General features: G+C 32.7%; 1 protein-coding gene across 5 annotated transcripts in view; it reads left to right on the top strand.

Annotated features, from left to right (window-relative positions):
- Positions 1 to 17,860, top strand: part of LOC126770162 (integrin alpha-PS2) — a 104,004-nt gene that overhangs the window by 51,930 nt on the left and 34,214 nt on the right. For all 5 annotated transcript variants that reach the window (XM_050489375.1, XM_050489372.1, XM_050489374.1 and 2 more), the window contains exon 3: positions 6,594 to 6,691. In XM_050489375.1, coding sequence (XP_050345332.1) covers positions 6,594 to 6,691 — 98 coding nt within the window. The remainder of the gene's footprint in view (positions 1 to 6,593; positions 6,692 to 17,860) is intronic.

The raw sequence follows: 17,860 nt of genomic DNA, 5'->3' as shown, positions 1-17,860 counted from the left end.
AACTAAATATATAAATTATATATATAATTATATAAATAAAAATATAAATATTTAATAAAAATAAATATTTATATAGCTACTCATAGTTATCAAATGTGCGCATTGCCTTTATTTCTTTTATTACTAATTACTGTAGATTGAATACTGACATGTGTTACTATAAGGCTAAGACCACATTGCCAAATTAAAACGCGTGATTTTTATACTTGTTTCATAAATCCGCATCGCAACAGACTTTGTTGCGCATAATTTCAAATCAAGTGCCTTTACACATATGTTGACTATTAAATAAGCCTTCTTGTATATTTCTAAAAAAAAACCAATAAAGATTGACCTAATATGAGCATTATAAAAAATTGCTATCATATAAAATAAAACCTATAATTTTAAATTCATTTGAAATTTTTTCGTAAAGGAGTTTCTGATGAGAAACCAGGTGGAGTTGCTTGTGTTTTAACACCAATGAATCATTAATATGTGGTGTTTTTTTTGTATTTTTTGGCACTATTGAAATGGGACTTTGTATTTTACCTAATCATCCATGGCATGAAGGGTTCCACCCTCATCTATTATAATTGGATAGCATTATAGATATTATCTTTAAATACATAAAGTTGATATTAGAATGTATGTTAGTTACGTGGTCAATGAACATTTGTTATAAATATATTAATGATCATGTTTTCGTTTCGTTTTTGTTTTAGAAGAAATGTTATGCAACAATGAATTTAGGGTGGATTCAATGTTTGTCCCATTCATCGTATTGGTTCTCAATTATTTGATCGTTAGGTCATTATTTATTTAAAATAAAACCTACTTTTTTGTGCAGGCATAATTCCTTCGAAATAAATTAGTTGATTGTGTAATTTAGTTTTTACATTGCCAATGTCTGTAGACGGTCAACCATATAAGTCTATTTGGCATTGCTTATATATTTTAGTTTTAAGTTGTCATCGGTGTGATTAGTAACCAATCTAAGGCCTCGTTGAGGAGAGGGTTTGATTATTATTCCACCACGCTGCTCCAATGCGGGTTGCCTAAGATGTTTCCCTTCACTAACACGAGATGAATTATAAACACAAATTAAGCACATGAAAATTCAGCGGTGCTTGCCCGGGCTTGAGCTCTGAATCATCGGTTATGATTCCCGTCTTTTAAACACAGTGACATCACGTTTTTGTAATATCCTCTTTTTCCTTAAATGTATATGGTAGAGTTTTTTGTGTCCGGAGCGCCAAATTAAAAACACTACTGGTTACAATTGTTCCATGATTGGCAATTAACACAGTATGCCAAGCGATGACACGTCGCTATGTCTATCTTTCACTGAAACGTATCGTGCGTGTCGTAATAATAATATAATTGTTACGTCTAATCTTAGGGTTGTGTACGATAAAGTTTTTATTTGACAATATCACGGAATCGTGAAACTTTTTTTGTAATCAAATAACGGATTTAGTAATTGAAACATTACTATGATTTATTACTGAATAAGCTTAATAATAATTCATTGCTATATCAGCTTTAAAAAACATTACCGATTTGAAACAAAATTCGAGCCCATAAAAAAATATTGCCTATTTTTTCAACTTAAATAAACAGCTTGTACCGAAAATATACATATGTATTTTGAGATGATCCATTAGACGAGATGGCCCAGTGGTAAGAACGCGTGAATCTTAACCGATGATCGTGGGTTCAAACCCGGGCAAGCACCACTGAATTTTCATGTGCTTAATTTGTGACTATAATTTATTTCGTGCTTGACGGTGAAGGAAAACATCGTGAGGAAACATGCATGTGTCTAATTTCATTGAAATTCAGCCACATGTGTATTCCACCAACCCGCATCGGAGCAGCGTGGTGGAATAAGCTCCAAACCTTCTCTTCAAAAAGGGAGGGGAGGCCTTAGCCCAGCAGTGGGACATTCACAGGCTGTTACAGTACAGTTACATTAGACAAAAGAGCTTAACTGACAATAGTAGGTTGAAATCTGCACAAATACTGTTTACAGTGAACTCATTACTTAGAAGACTTTCCTCTGTTCAAACAACTAGATTTATTTGATCAATTTAACATACTCAGTAGCGAGTCTAGACATCGTGATTCAGGAATGTGACAAATTCAATCAACGCCATCTATCGCTACCGAGTAGTAACATACGCCAATATACAAATACCACTGAGTTTTTATGTACTCAAATTATTTGGTGGTGAAGAAAATCTTCTCGATTACAAGTAAGTAATTTGTGCATGTATATTCTCCAACCTGCAAAGGTTGCCCATTGCCCAGCAGTGGGACATTTCCAGACTATTATTATACTGTCATTTTGACGTCCTTTGTGAATATTTATCAACTCTTTAAGCAAGGTTTTTTTTAATGCAACGAAACAGGTGTTCATTGCACTTTTGCGTGTCGATTAAAACGGTTTTCAATCGTATCACAACATAATTTACTTTCTAGACATGCAAAAGTTTTGGTCACGGACATACACAACACAACATACACACACACATTCAAGAAAGTCGAAGCACTCTGGTGTCACAGTCACCGAAGTCAGTTTACATCAGGAGAGCTTGATACCAGTTTGAAAATTTCACATAAAAAAAAAATTAACAGAAACGAAATTTGAATTAAGAACCCTTTCAAAATGTAGCTATGAATGTTTGTAAATATTATTATTATCTGTGTTTCGTAGCTATAAAAGTATGTCTCATACAGTTTGTTAGATAACTTGATATTCATGGTATGGTGACAACGCCACTCCTTGCCCTTAGTCGCAGCGATAAGTTATATAACTTATAACCTTCCCTTGTAACCCTTATTTGTAACTGTCCATTTTCGCACAACTGAAAAAGAACACTTTCAAAAATGTAACATACAAATGACTATTATAAACAAACGAATAAGAATAATTCTAATAGGACCTTTAGTTCCCGAGACATGCGTTCTATACTTATTCAAAACTCATAAATATACATAATATAAGTTTATATTTTTGTGTATGATTCGTTGTTTATGGAATGACGTCATCAAAGAGATGTAATTTTAATAGTTTAATATTTTATCTATGGATAGGATAGCCTAGAAATATATATTTATTTTATTTTAAGATAAAACGTGTTCGTAATTTACTTTACGTCTACATTTTATTAATGTGATATACATTAATGTTTGAGTCATGAAAAATTTAATCCAGGCTTTTATCAACATCATGTATACGCATAAAGCCTTCTCACTTTGTACTCTTATAATTTCTTAAGAGAGATAACGACAGGAACAATAAGGGTGAACTATAATTTACTCGAACTGGACCGTATAAGGTATTCCATTAAAGGTTTGCGATAAAAATCAAGTTTAATGTCAGTGATACATCGATATTATAGCGCGATTCGTTGATATAAAAAATAATAATAATTTAATAAAATAAATCAATATATGTCAATTTTAAATATGACTTATGTTCAAATATTTATATTATAATAAAAAAATGCCACAATAAACACGTTGTTTATCCATTATTATTTGTTTTAATTACTATAAATAACAGAAATATACTTGGAATTTTAAGTAAATGTTTAAAAAAAACTGAGTTATCGAACCACCCCATGGCATTTTTGTATAAAATCTTATTGGATTTTACAAATAAATTTTTTAGGCATAGATGTTTCACAAAATTATATATAACTATGGAAATATGCCTGTAAAACTAAGTATATGCCGTGAGCTAGTAATACATATTGAGAAAATAATAATAATAGTATTTGTAAGTAAAAACTAATTTTAAATATATAATATTTAAAAATTAAAGCATTGTGTTGTTACCAACTGAGAATATGTTCTTATCAGTAGAAACTTGAGTTATAATGCTAAGACATTTTTAAAAACATATACGACCTTAGTGAATTATGTTGTGTCTTCTTCTTTTGAATGTCAAATCAATAATGAAAGAAAGAGATAAATCTATGTTCTTATTTGGCATTATTGTTTACAAACAATTTAATATTTATCATTTGATAAGACCTTACATATATATTTTAACTTAATACATAGTGATGTTTAGAGGATAGCCACGTAGCCGAAAACTTCTGCATGTGTCAAAAAAACTGCTACAAGCGTATCCACTAATATATCACACTAAAGCAGCAAGCTATTATTTTATTTAACTTTTTTAATTCTGATTTGTATACATATAATGCTTGATGCATGTAATGCTTGAGCCAATGTAATAATTCTCATAAAAATAAATGTATTAAGTTACATATGTTTTATAAATAGGAACATATTTACATCAAAGTCTAAATCTATATTAAATATGAAGTTCGTATTACCTACCAACTCGGAAAGAATCATTGAGGATGTTTCTTTCCTGCCTGAGAGGAACCGTCAAAAGAAACTTAGCGGGATTAAATTTTGTCTTCAAAACATTGTGATATCGTAGCTATTAATGGATGGGTAGCTTAATGGCTTTCGGGTGGCGTGGAGAACAAAACCAACACGGGGCGGAGCCAGCGGCATCTTCTGATTTAATGCGGAACATTGAATTTTATACACTCGTAAGACCCGTCATTTGTCAGTCGCCATATTTGAACTACCGGGTATCTGGAAAGTATATAAACGACTCGTTTGTATTGGTTTATTTATAATCTGTTGACGTATTGTTATTTTGTTTAATTCGCAATCTCGTAAGCATCTCAATCAAATCAATTCAAATCAATTTATTCGAGTACGTAGTTACGGTATTGAATTAAATGTAAAACTACTACCGGTTCTGATTGTAGATTCTATCGAGAAGAACCGGCAAGAAACGCAATAAAATTATAAATTTTTAAACGTCTTGAAATAAGTAGTTCTTTCGTTTTAATTGTGTAGCAAACGCATTTTGAAAACTGTTTAATGGCTGTCACATATGCTTGTGTGTTTAGCTAATTTTTCTTTATAAGCCTCGTCTTAAAATGTATGTATCATATACGTTTAGGGCTCAATTGTGTGCCTGACAGTAGCATGCGAAAGCGATCCCGTGGCGCTCCTCATTAAGATGGAAAGGGTACCGCTGGTTTTTTAGTGGGTATTCCGATGTTCGGGGCGCATACGGCGCCTTGGACACCGGCGAGCCCCACATACTCCTCCCACTGTTCCCGTGGGAGAAACGTGTAACGCGTTTTTTCAGCGATAAAATAGGGCTCAATTGTGTGTACAGTGTGTCTCCTGTGCCTCGGAATGCACGAAAAGCCGATGGTGCTGCGTTCTGTTTCCAGTCGGATTGCCGACCCATCGGATAATGAGAGAGTGAACAGCCAGTGAATCTGTGTTTGCACACACTTGTGCACAATAATATGTTCTGCGTAGTTGGCTAATATTAAGACTGGCCACTATGGCCGAAATAGGTCAGGGGGACGTAATAATAGTGAGCAAACACCTTCGTTTAACTTTAACATTTCAAACAACCATTTGCCTTGACTGAGGCAATAAAAACTACAAAATATACCGCTAGGATACAAATTCAATGACTAACGTTCATGGTCAATGAAAGTCGAGTAAATATTGAATTTGCTTCGGAGCGTGTTTTCCCGATGAATCACTTCATCGTGCATCGTCATAGATTTACCTCACATGCAAACAAATAAGAACGAAGTTATTAGAATAGCGATAGAATAATAATATACATATTTTTAAATGGATAATTCTGAAGATCAGGTATACATTTATTGGGATAGCAAGTGCATTATCATTTTTTTCAAAATATTAAAACCTGTGAATGTCCCATTGTTGGACTAAGTATCTCCGTGAGGGGAAGTTGTATTTTATGACGAACTTGATACGACATATAATGTTCGTATTTTTGATATTTCTCATCACCACTCAGCAAGTAAAATAATCTTAGTTCATATTATTTCTTTACTTAAAGTTATAAAGCGCGTGACACATACACGTGACGAATAAACGTTGCACTCTAGATAACATCATGAAGAGAGAGTTAAGAGAAACTTTAAGATATTCAAATTTATTTTCTGTAACGTGAGTATGATGCTCACGACATTGTACACCTTAAGTCATAGTTCACTAATACATTGAGTCACCGGAAGTCGGATATGAGTAAATGACGTCACGTGTCAGTTGTATGACGGCGATCATTAATGAGTTAATGACCCAGCACCCTACGAGCCCTCAGTAATGGGGCTTGGCTTTTAATACTTGTGAAGTCGTATTGAATTCTAACTATAAATTCATCGGTTGAAATCTCTTATAAAAAATTAAATCTTTTATTTAAAAGCGCCTGCATATCGTATGAAAATGTACCATTAGTATCATCCACTAATACACATTGGAGTAGAGTGGTGGAATAAGCTCCAAGCCTTCCTATCAAAGGGTGATAATATTTTTATTTATACCATTTATAAGTCTGTGGTATCTACATATTTATATAAAAAAAATTATATAGTTATCAGTATTGTAATGAGTCAAATATATAGCCGTTATACACGCGGACATTACTTCATTACACTACAAAACAAATTTATCTCTCATTTGTTTTATGTATATTCGTAAAGAAACTATCAAGAGCTATTATTTAATTATATTTTCTTTTCTAGATAACAACGTGGACAGCGCGCACAGACAAATCGATCAGAAATCGAACCAGTGGTTCGGTGCTACGCTTACTAGTACCGGCAGAAATGGACCTATTGTTGTAAGTACATACAAATAATAGAAAATACAATACGTTTGGTGTCAACTTCTCAACTTCGAGCTGCTTCTGGAAAGTTCTCTATAGATACTACGATATACACTCATGTAGAGTGTTCGCTTGGAATGTGATGGGCCGACAATTTCTCAACGACAGCATTTTTGACTAATATATAGACAAAAATAAATTGATACCTTATCAAACATTTCTTTTCTGAAACTATGAACGATTACAATAGGTACGGTTTGAAGGGTGAGTGAGCCAGTGTAACTACAGGCGCAAGGAACATAACATCTTAGTTCCCAAGTTTCGTGGTGCATCGACGACATAAGGAATGGTTAATATTTCTTACACCGCCAATGTCTTTGAGCGATGGTGACTATTTACCGTCAGGTGGGGCATCGGCGAGTCCGTATTCCCCTTTTTTTTAAAAAAAAAACAGACGTCAAATTATATTTATATATGTATAAAGCTTATTTTTTTGGCTGAATGATCGTTCATTCATCTCAGAATTTACCAAAACGTTTTGAGTTAGACAGCTCATTTATAGGTTACAACATATATATTATATTGGTTAAAAAAGGTTATATTAATATTATAAATGTATTATATATGTAGCGTGATAACTCTGTTAGAATGTATACATATATAGTTAGATAGTAATCTTAAGTATCTCCGCAGGAACAATCCAGTGATATTTTAAAACTGGTTACCGACTCGAACCAGATTTTTATGAATACTAATTCAAAGAAACAAAAACTTTATACAACTGTTTTCTCTTAAATAATTTTATTTCTCTATTTATGCTTTGATTAACCTCATATCTCCTAAACTCGTTAGACGATGCGACACCGTTGTTAGTTTATGGTGTCTCATGACCCCATAAACATTGTAATAGTGACCTATAAAGTTTATGGGTCTTGGCTGCACCCTTCCTGTTACACCCAACGTCGTGAACTGATTGGAGGATGATGGCTTTTAGACAAAAGGTCAACACTTTTCATGTTCATGCCTTTCTTCAGATATATTTAAGTTTTATTAAGTAATATTACATTAATAAACATCTATCGATAAATTATCTTATTACTAAACGTGCAGCAAGCGCTTGTTTTATTGGAAAAAAGAAAATTAAAAAAGTTTTTATTGATTTTTAAATGGGCATTTAAACCTAGTATGTTTTCACTCATGTAACTGGGTTTCATCTATCAAGACAAAATAATTTTAATCAATAAATTATATGAGAAAAATATAATTTATAATTTACAGAAAAATGATGAGTTTGTGTATGTTTGAGTGTTTTAATACACTTTTTGTATTGTTTAGTTTCATTGTGATTCTTTGTTAATATTATACGGTATAGTTAAACACTGATTTATCTCTTTCTTTCATTAATATTTGACCTTAGAAAAAGAAGTCACAGCACTGTTTAACTGATCACCCGCTAAATCTTTATAAGTAAGGCCGATAGTCTTTGGTTTAGTTCTCATTTCAAACTGATTTTTTGTTATTAGGTTAAAGCTTACTTTGTTGTTTATCCATATAATAAAAGGATCAAGATTTGTAAGTATATTATTAACGTACTTTTTTCAATTTTCTTGAAATATATCAAGCATTACTGATAAAAAATGTAGCCTATTGTAAATTAAATATCCATTTATAATGATAATCTTTTTTTTTGTTTAGAAACTAAACAAATGAAGACTTGCTTATATTTAAATTCATAATATCCTTTATTCAAATGATATTTTACCGATACTTTAAATAAGTTACAAATCAGATATATCAGATAGATTCGTTATCGTTATTAAATTACAATATTCTTTGATGAAATCAACTTACCTTCAAATTGTGTTTTTATATCTAAATATCGTCAAGTAATATAGATTATTTGAGGTTATTTATAAATATAAACTTTATATTTATTACGAATATAATATGTCTTTTACAACCGTAGTAGTACACTAACAGCCTGTTAATGTCCCACTGCTGGGCTAAGGCCTCCTCTCCTTTTTGAGGAGAAGGTTTGGAGCTTATTCCACCACGTTTCTTCATTGCAGGTTGGTAGAATACACATGTGGCAGAATTTCAATGAAATAAGACACATGCAGGTTTCCTCACGATGTTTTCCTTCACCGTCAAGCACGAGATGAATTATGATCACAATTTAGCACATGAAATTTCACAACTACTCTGTGAAAACTGCATTAACGCGAATAAACTACCCGTTTGCCCAATGTTACATAAAAAATGCGCCGAAATAGTGTATCACCGTTTTCAATAATTCTCGAGTGAGAAGTGTGAAGTGTGTGTGAAATGAAGTGAGTTATTACAGAATAACAATGATATATTAAATAGTTACTCGATAATAATCGAGTCATTCTAAGGTATTTATCATGTTATTTAATAATATCGATTTCATAAGGCTCTATATAATAATAATATTTCATGATAATATTTCATGAAGAGCCGATTTGTCTGGGTAGGCTATACACCTGATCGCACTGATTTTTCATGTACTTATTTCTCGTTTATAATTCACTCCGTGCATCGAGCTCAGTGGCGTTTTTGGAGAGGCCTATGTGTGGACGACAAGAGGATGATAATGATGATCACTAACGGAAAACACCGTAAAGTAACCTACACGTGTCCGATTAATATCTGCCACATGTGTATCCAATTAGTATTGGAGCTTCGTGGTGGAATAGGCTCTAAAACTTCTCCTCAAAACGAGAGGCCTTAGCCCCGCGGTGGGAAAACAAGATATTTTTCTATATGGATTAATTGTTTTTAAAGACAAAAAAAAAATCATTACGTGTTATTAATTTTTTTATTCTTTGCCACTTTATCCGGCTTATAGTTTTTAATCAAAATGTCCGCGTCGTGAGGTTCCACAATTTAATAAATGTCCTTCCCTTATCAAGATGTTATTTATCATGTCCGCCATTAATTTTCCACGTGAAAGGCGTTGGTATTTGCAAGTAGGTCAGGAATACAATCATGGGGTTGGCACACCATTAGGTCAGAAGGTCGCTTTTACGATTTGTGGACGGAGTTATCTATGTCACGGGGAAAGGGGTTGACGCTTAGTGGACGTTCTGGAATATATTGTTTGAGTAGTGTATATGGGTTTGAGCTTAATTCAATGGTAATTTATGTTAGTTAGTTATTTATTTAAAAAAATATAGGGATAAAGTTTAGTTCAGACATGATAGTCGGAAACTGATAATTTGACAGATTTATTTCTATATATTTTTTATTTCGTCGATAATCTTTATAGACTACATATATGTTCAATTATAACGTTTTTGGAACATAAATTATTCTCGTCCGATTCGCCTGGTCTATTTCATAGTAAGTTTGTTTGTTAGGCTTTCAGGTCTTTTTTTAACGCTGGAAAAATGCATTACGCGTTTCCCCCACTGTTCCCGTGGCAATGCGGTACTCTTTTCGTCTTAACGATGAACGCCACGGGATCGCTTGTGAGCTTTCACGTCTTAACCGATCATTATGAAATTTTGTATACATATTGTTAGGGGTACAGAAAAATACATAAAGTTCTTTATCCTCGCAGGCGATGTCTCGGGCGGAAACTAGAATTATTTTGAAAAATAATAACAATCTGTAAACTCTCATGCTAATGCATTGGCTTTTCATTAGAGGAGAGAGTTAGACGTTTATTCCACTAGTAGATGACACATGTGGCAGAGTTTAATCCGACACGTGCAAATTTGCTCATGATGTTTCTCTTCACCAGCAAATACGAGATTTATTAAAAATAATACTAGTACGCATGACAATTGCGTGTCAATAATTCAATTCGGGTTGAAACCTGCGACCTTCAGTTAAAATTGACGTCTAACTACTGGGCCGTTCTCAACATTAAATAAAATAAATTACTTAAAAAAATACTTGATACCTTATCAAACATTTAATATAAATGTATTGAAACATTAATATACGTAAAAAGAAGAATTACAATATGGCGTCGATTAATTACAATATACGAATAACATCGCGGTTAGCTTTCAGTTCCACTTTTTTCCAAGATCTCCAACGATCGCGTTCGCCGAAGTGTACCATACTCGGTTTTTGTGACCACTTAAAGAGGAGACGGAATTTTTATTTAGGTATGCCGAATTAGTGCAAAAACGGACCCGAAGGCTGACGCGGCAATTTGTTTGGAGTTTTGTTCTGTTTTTGAACGCGTCGTGTTCTGAATTAGTGATGGATTCTCAGATTCTACAGGCTGTTGAGGAATTCTTGAAGAAATTTATTTTGTTAACATTGATGTGTTTAGATACATGATATGATAATATTCATCATCGTTTAATTTAAATCTATTATTTGCATTTATGTTTTGAAAAAAAAAAGAAATTTAAGTTCGCGTTTCATATTTTTTTAGTATCATAAGACATTTGTCTATTGAGTCATTGTAATCAAACAGCAATACGTGATATTGTTGTGTTCCAGTTTGAACGGTGAGTGGGCCAGTGTAACTAAAGGACGAGGGACATTACTTCATATGTCTTATATATATGGTTGTTGGCGCATTGTGTATGCAAGGAATGGTGATGTTGTCTCGTTTGCCAATTAAGTGGTTTGCTAATCAATGTGAAAGACTGGAAAAGTACGATTACGTAAATAACATAGATTCTTAGTGACTCTCTGTGTGTGATTATCCTCTCTTTCTAACATAAATGATCTGCTCAACTATTCGAAGACGAGTTCAGCTTGTATGTACAAATACATCCAGCTAATGTTTCCACACGGTGTTTTCCTACACCGCCGACCACGATGTGTAGTATAATGGAATCGGCAAACTTTGATTAACATTCACGTGTCACTGGTCCATCTCTTTTTTATATCTCAACCTTCATACGATCTTCTAGAATTTGTTTTCATAATATTTACACACAAGTTTTAAGTTCTTTATTTAAATCATATTGTTTAATAAATAAAGATCTTAAACAGCCTGTATTAACTCGGCTACATATCGTTTAAGTTACTTATTGATTTATAATTGCTCACCCGATATGTCGCGAGGCGATGTTTTTGCTCAAGTCGCACATCGTTTATTTATAACTAGCTGGCTATTACCCGCGGTATTGCTCACGCACTCGTACTAGCTTGCTCCCCGACTTCTCATGCGTAAAACAAAATCATGCCCAAGATATATTTAGAAATGACGCAATATTCTGCTATCTTTATTAGGTCAACCAATCACAAATCGGGTCGTTTTATTTCAAAGTTAATACTTCAAAATTTCTAAAACAATTTAATAGAAATTCAGTCTTGTGAATTTTCATGAGACGAGATTAGAATGGATTTGCCAAATGTGTATGTGTTTTTGATTATATATTTTTATTAAATTAAAACCAACCAGTAATATTTAACAAACAAACGTACTCATTTAACATGTTTTATCGGATCGCTTGGAGTCGAGTTAAGCTCTTATTTTGTTCGATCGTGTAATTGTTGCCTTTTTTATTGGTTGTCTAAGTTTTTTTGTTGATTTTTATTGGGTGACATTCCCACGCCACCGGCGTCTAGCGAATATCTTACCTGTTAGATGTTTCAATTTAATTTTTATATTTGTAATTGTTTTTTTTTAATTTTCAATTAAACAAAAAAAAATCTTAAAGTATAATCATTCAATAATTCCGATACTTAATAAATAATGCTTCATTTATGAATGCTAATTTTAGGCTATGATTAATAATCGAAAATAAGTTATTTACTTTTATTATTATTGTCATGAAATTTAATTATATAGTTGAAGTACAACGGTATGTTTTTTTCAATTAACTACGGAACGCTTATTATATTTTTTAAATGTAACATAAAAGCTGGTGTTACCATAAACGGTTCCCGCTTGTAACGCGACGTTTTACTTGAAAAGACTAATTTTCCATGCGTATCCGATCATGTATCGACCATTATTACACTTGCAAATATATTTCCTGCGATAAATCGCTAGATATCGCGACGTCGCTTCATGCCGGTTGCGTACGCGCATCTACTTATTGAAGACTTAGATAAAATAGACGTGACAAATAGGTTATGAAAATTTATGACTTTGTTTATAGCTCTTTTTAAAATCATCATTGCAATTGCTTTATTTATCACTTTACACAGCATTGTTGTATAATATTTGAATATTAAAATTTCCGCTCAAAATAGTAAATTTATTGGACTATAGTCAAATTTTATCATTTTCTATGCTAAAATACAGCATGCTTATAGTTTTAGGCACATAAGTTTATACTTCACCAAATGCCCGCTTCCAGTATTCCATTTTAATATTTTATATAAAACCTATTTTTTTTATTCCTGAACGTAATACGTAGACGACCACAGTGTAACAGTATTCGCTCTGTCAATTCCGAACCGAACTATTGATCTGGTCCGACAATTTTACTTAAAAAGAACTCTGCAACCTTCTATGGTTGAACGACAGTTATTTTTAAAAGCACATCTTTGATCAAAAGCCAAGTCTTATTCCGATGTAAATATTGATGATACGTGTACATGTACAGTGTATCGTACTTTGTCTTTCTATACCATTTTATAATCTATGGTCTAGGTTTTATTTCAAGGCATTCTCTATATGGAGCTGGGCTGATTGATGCGACGATATCTCTTCGCTTCTAGGTATTACTCGTATTGTTTGCTTTATACATTTTCAACTTTGGTATCATATAGCTAGCAATTCTTTGAAATATTAATAAAGCTTTCTTCAGGTGTGAAATGTTAATTATGCGATCACTTTAAAATTACTTTTGTTAAATAATTTTGCCCACGGAACTCTTGTTGAGTATAATATTTATTTCATGGTATGTAAGTCATCATCAGGTTTCTGATGTTTGAATGATTTATATATCAAAGATCAATAGACAAATACAGATGTAAATATTTTTAACGATACTTCATGTTCAGAGGTAGACAGGTAATATATAGCGTTTTAAGTAACTACGTTATCTTAATTATCTATATAATATATAAATAAATGTTTCTTTGTTTGCTCCATATGAGACCTACTTATCTGATTGAGTTAAAACCTGATGTCAACTTTTTGGAAGGTTTTTGGTATAAAACCATTTAGGTAAAATATGAGTTCTGAGAATCCAATCGGATATACGCGTATATTTACAAATTAATTGAAATAATTACTCCATGTATATATATTAAAAAATATTTAAAGTTCTAAATATATTTTTACGAAATAAAATTGTCTTAGGAATAAGGAAAGTCTTAATTTAAGGTAGCATTGATCCTACTTTTTTTTTTAATAACGGCGCGAAATTTTCAGTGGCATCCTGTGGATCGGGTACTTAAGCAAACAAATTGTCCGGTGATTTGTCAGACGAATTCTTGAGTTCTTGCTGCGCGCGCGCACCTAATATGGCGTCGAGCGGTGACAGCTACGTGCGTCGGTTTCGGACGCGGACCTTTTACGGCGGTTTATCTTATTGTCTACCTTCGGAGTGGATGTCTTGAATATTTTTGTGTTTCTTCATTTTTTAAGATCCTTTTTTTCAATTTTGGATGTTTCAGTTATAATATACTTGAGGAAAGCACTGTTATAAACAAATGTCTTTTTTTTTCGCATTGTTAGAAAATGTTAATGCAAGATATTCTTTTTACTGGTGATAGAGACAGTTTAGGCAGAGATAATTTATATTGCATGTGTTTCGGCATGAATGCTGAGTGAGCCAGGGATATCGGTATGAAGGGTCTATATACGAAGACGTAGAATGGACATGTAAGGTACGAGATGAATATATTTTCAAATATCTATAATTAAATATTATAAAATTCCGTTTCTCGTAATTGTAAATATTGTTATATGTTAACGTTTTAAATCCTGCTAACGTTACACACAAAGTAACAGAACAATCTTTTTTTTTTTTAAAAAGGCAATGACCTTAAATATTTCTACTTTCCATCTAAATACCATGACAATAGTTTAAAGGACAAGTAGAGCTATTATGTAAGCACAAACTCAAAATTCAACGCAGAACACCATCGTGGAATATAAGACAGTGATATGCGATATTGGCTATAATAATTATAGTATTTAAAAAACATAAGTATCAAAATAGCTTTTTTTTTTTATAGAATAGGAAGGTGGACGAGCATATGGGCCACCTGATGGTAAGTGGTCACCAAACGCCCTTAGACATTGGCATTGTAAGAAATGTCAACCATCACTTATAGCCAATGTGCCACCAACCTTGGGAACTAAGATTTTATGTCCCTTGTGCCTGTAATTACACTGGCTCACTCACCCTTCAAACCGGAACACAACAATATCAAGTATTGCTGATTTGCGGTAGAATATCTGATGAGTGGGTGGTACCTACCAAGACGAGCTTGCACAAAGCCCTACCACCAGCAAAAAGCTTACCATTATTAATCGTTTTTCAACATTTCACAACTGAGATACGATGTGATAGCTGATAGAATAGCACCACAGGATCGAATTTGTATCCTTCTACCACCCGGCTTGTATAGCGTTGAGCTTATTAAGCTTACATCTGTTACTATTTCGTAACAATAAAAAAAAACGTTCTAAGCTGAATATAACATTAAAATCATTAATAACACGCCATTTAAATCGTATTCTTCATAAACAAGAAAGGATAATGTTAGATTAGACACGCGTGCCCTGAGATTGTTACCTGTGAATAAAAAAAGCATAGAAGTGACGTGTATAAGATTTTAATGATCTTAAACTTAGATTGTGATGTAAAGATAAGATACACCAAAGGCATAGACAACATATCTGTGGAGATGCAAATATAAAAAATAAAAAATAAATTTTTACTTTTTGGTTAGATTTTTCGCAAGCCCGTGTAAGTAGAATCAATTACTAGTAATTTATCGCTAATCTATACATGCTTAAGTCCTCTTTGAAGAGTCTAAATATAGGTACAAAAGACCTCATCTCGGTTTCTTACAGTGCCAATATTTATAGACAATGTTTACTATACGACGTTCCGTTTGTTCCTATCTCATTCTTATTATGAATATTTTTAGAGGCCAGTACACATTAATATATTTAATCATTAATTTGTAATTTACAATAATTGTATTCTATGAATGAAAAGAGATTAATTGTCTATGTAATGGAATTATAAGATAAGTAATATTAACATTAAATCAATTTAATTTAGTTTCAGTTTGAGAATAAGTTAGAAAAACAAATTGATGCCATTTCTAAAAATTTCTATAACAACGAAAGCTTTTTTATAAAAAAAATCAATCAGCCTGCGGTGATTTTGGCCTCTTTCATTAGTAAGCATTCTGTTATATCTATTATTTAATTACAGCCCTTTAAAGCATTCGTTCCGGTTAAATGTTAATGAGATTAATGAATAAAAGAATAAACAAGAAACCAATAAGTAGAAGATATTTAATTGAATATTGAGATTTATGTGTAATTTTTAATGAAATCTTGATAATCTTACATAATAATTATTACACTTTTGTTCGTATTCTATGCGTTCTTATACCGCTCATCCGACCGACTTGACTTTGCACAATTGTTATTGGCATGTTTATGAAGGTATCTGTATCATCAACGTCCAATAACACGTATTCATTGGCTTTGTTTTTGAAATTTATTGTTCTGTCATCAACGTTTCATTTTGATACAAGTGAAATTTCAATATGTACTGTTCAGGGATCAATGTATACGTAGCATTTCACGCCAAATATATTTAACTAACTGCTTAGCGTGGGTTCAACCGCTTTAAGCGCTTTAAACGCTACAGTCATAAGTTTTAAGTAAATTAAAAATCACAGAGGTCACTTTGTATGAATGTTATCCGTACGATATCCGGACGGTCAGCTAGCATTAAATATAGTTATAACCCATGTCACTTCACGTCTAGCCGTCAATTTATCATCAATGCAGCTAATGCGAATAATTCTATTGTACGTCTGTGCGTAACAAAAGAACAATGCGAATATCGATCAATAAGACTCATTACCTATAGATGCATTTGTTGATGAATGACATGATGCAAAAAGACAAACGTAAAATTCATTTCTCAATCCATTCTCTACACAATCATTGTAATGAAATCTTCGAGTGGTTAGTCCTTTCTTTTGAAGATAGACTATTCTTCGTCCAACGCTATATATATAATTGTACCTAAACAGAATAGAGACATATTACCTTGGAGTCAGGAAACCCGTGTATTAAACGCCAATGAATTTTCATGCGCGTAATTTTTGAATTTCGAAGGTCCGACGGTGAAGGAAAATGTCGTGCATGTGTATGCTACACGTGTAGCTTTGCGACATCGTTATTGAGTATGCTTCAAACCTTCTCCACGAAAGTAGAACCCGCCCAGAAGTGGAACATTTACATGCTGGTTCTTTAATTACCTATAATCATCCGTTTAATCTTTATGTTTTAGTAATTGATAATTCCATACATTTTATTATAATTATAAAAAGTTACTAAATTTTGTTTGATGCAATTTTAAAGTTTGCTAAACGATAAATGATAAATGTAGATTGCAATTGATTCATATCGTTATCGCGAGGTAATAAATATTCCATGCCGAAGCAGCAACAAACAGTTACCCTACCCTATATATAATGATTATTATTAGGTTTTGTCTGTTCATAAAATATATTATTTCATTTTGACAGCCTCGTTGTTCTAGTGGCTTGATGTAAGGAAGCAGACCCGGAGGTCCTGGGTTCAATTCCCAGGTCGGGCCAATAAAATGTTATTAGGTTTTGAGGGAAGAGAGAGTGCACCTGTGTTTGCGCACACACATACGGTACATAATAATTTAAATATTTATAATTCCAATAAGTATTATGTTTAAAGGGCAGAATTTCACGTTAGTGAAACTGCGGGTTTTGATACTAAATAAATATATATACATACTCGTTTCACACAGTTCGCGAAGTGGGTAAGGTTTATGGCAACCGACCACGCTCCTTACGGTCGTAGCGTAAATTGTAACGCGTATAACTTACTTCAATAAACGGACAGAATAATGCAAAAATAATTATTCACATTCAACTTGTAAGTTTTCAAGTTTAGCGCCTTTTACAAAACTCTCCAGCTATATAATAAAATTATTATATAGCTATTATAACATATATTTTTTATAGTATATGTAGGCGGACGAGCATATGGGCCACCTG

Source organism: Nymphalis io, chromosome 8 (genome assembly GCF_905147045.1).
Source record: "Nymphalis io chromosome 8, ilAglIoxx1.1, whole genome shotgun sequence".
Lineage (NCBI taxonomy): Eukaryota > Metazoa > Arthropoda > Insecta > Lepidoptera > Nymphalidae > Nymphalis > Nymphalis io.
Note: the sequence above shows the minus strand (reverse complement) of the source record. Positions and strands in the feature narration are given on the sequence as shown.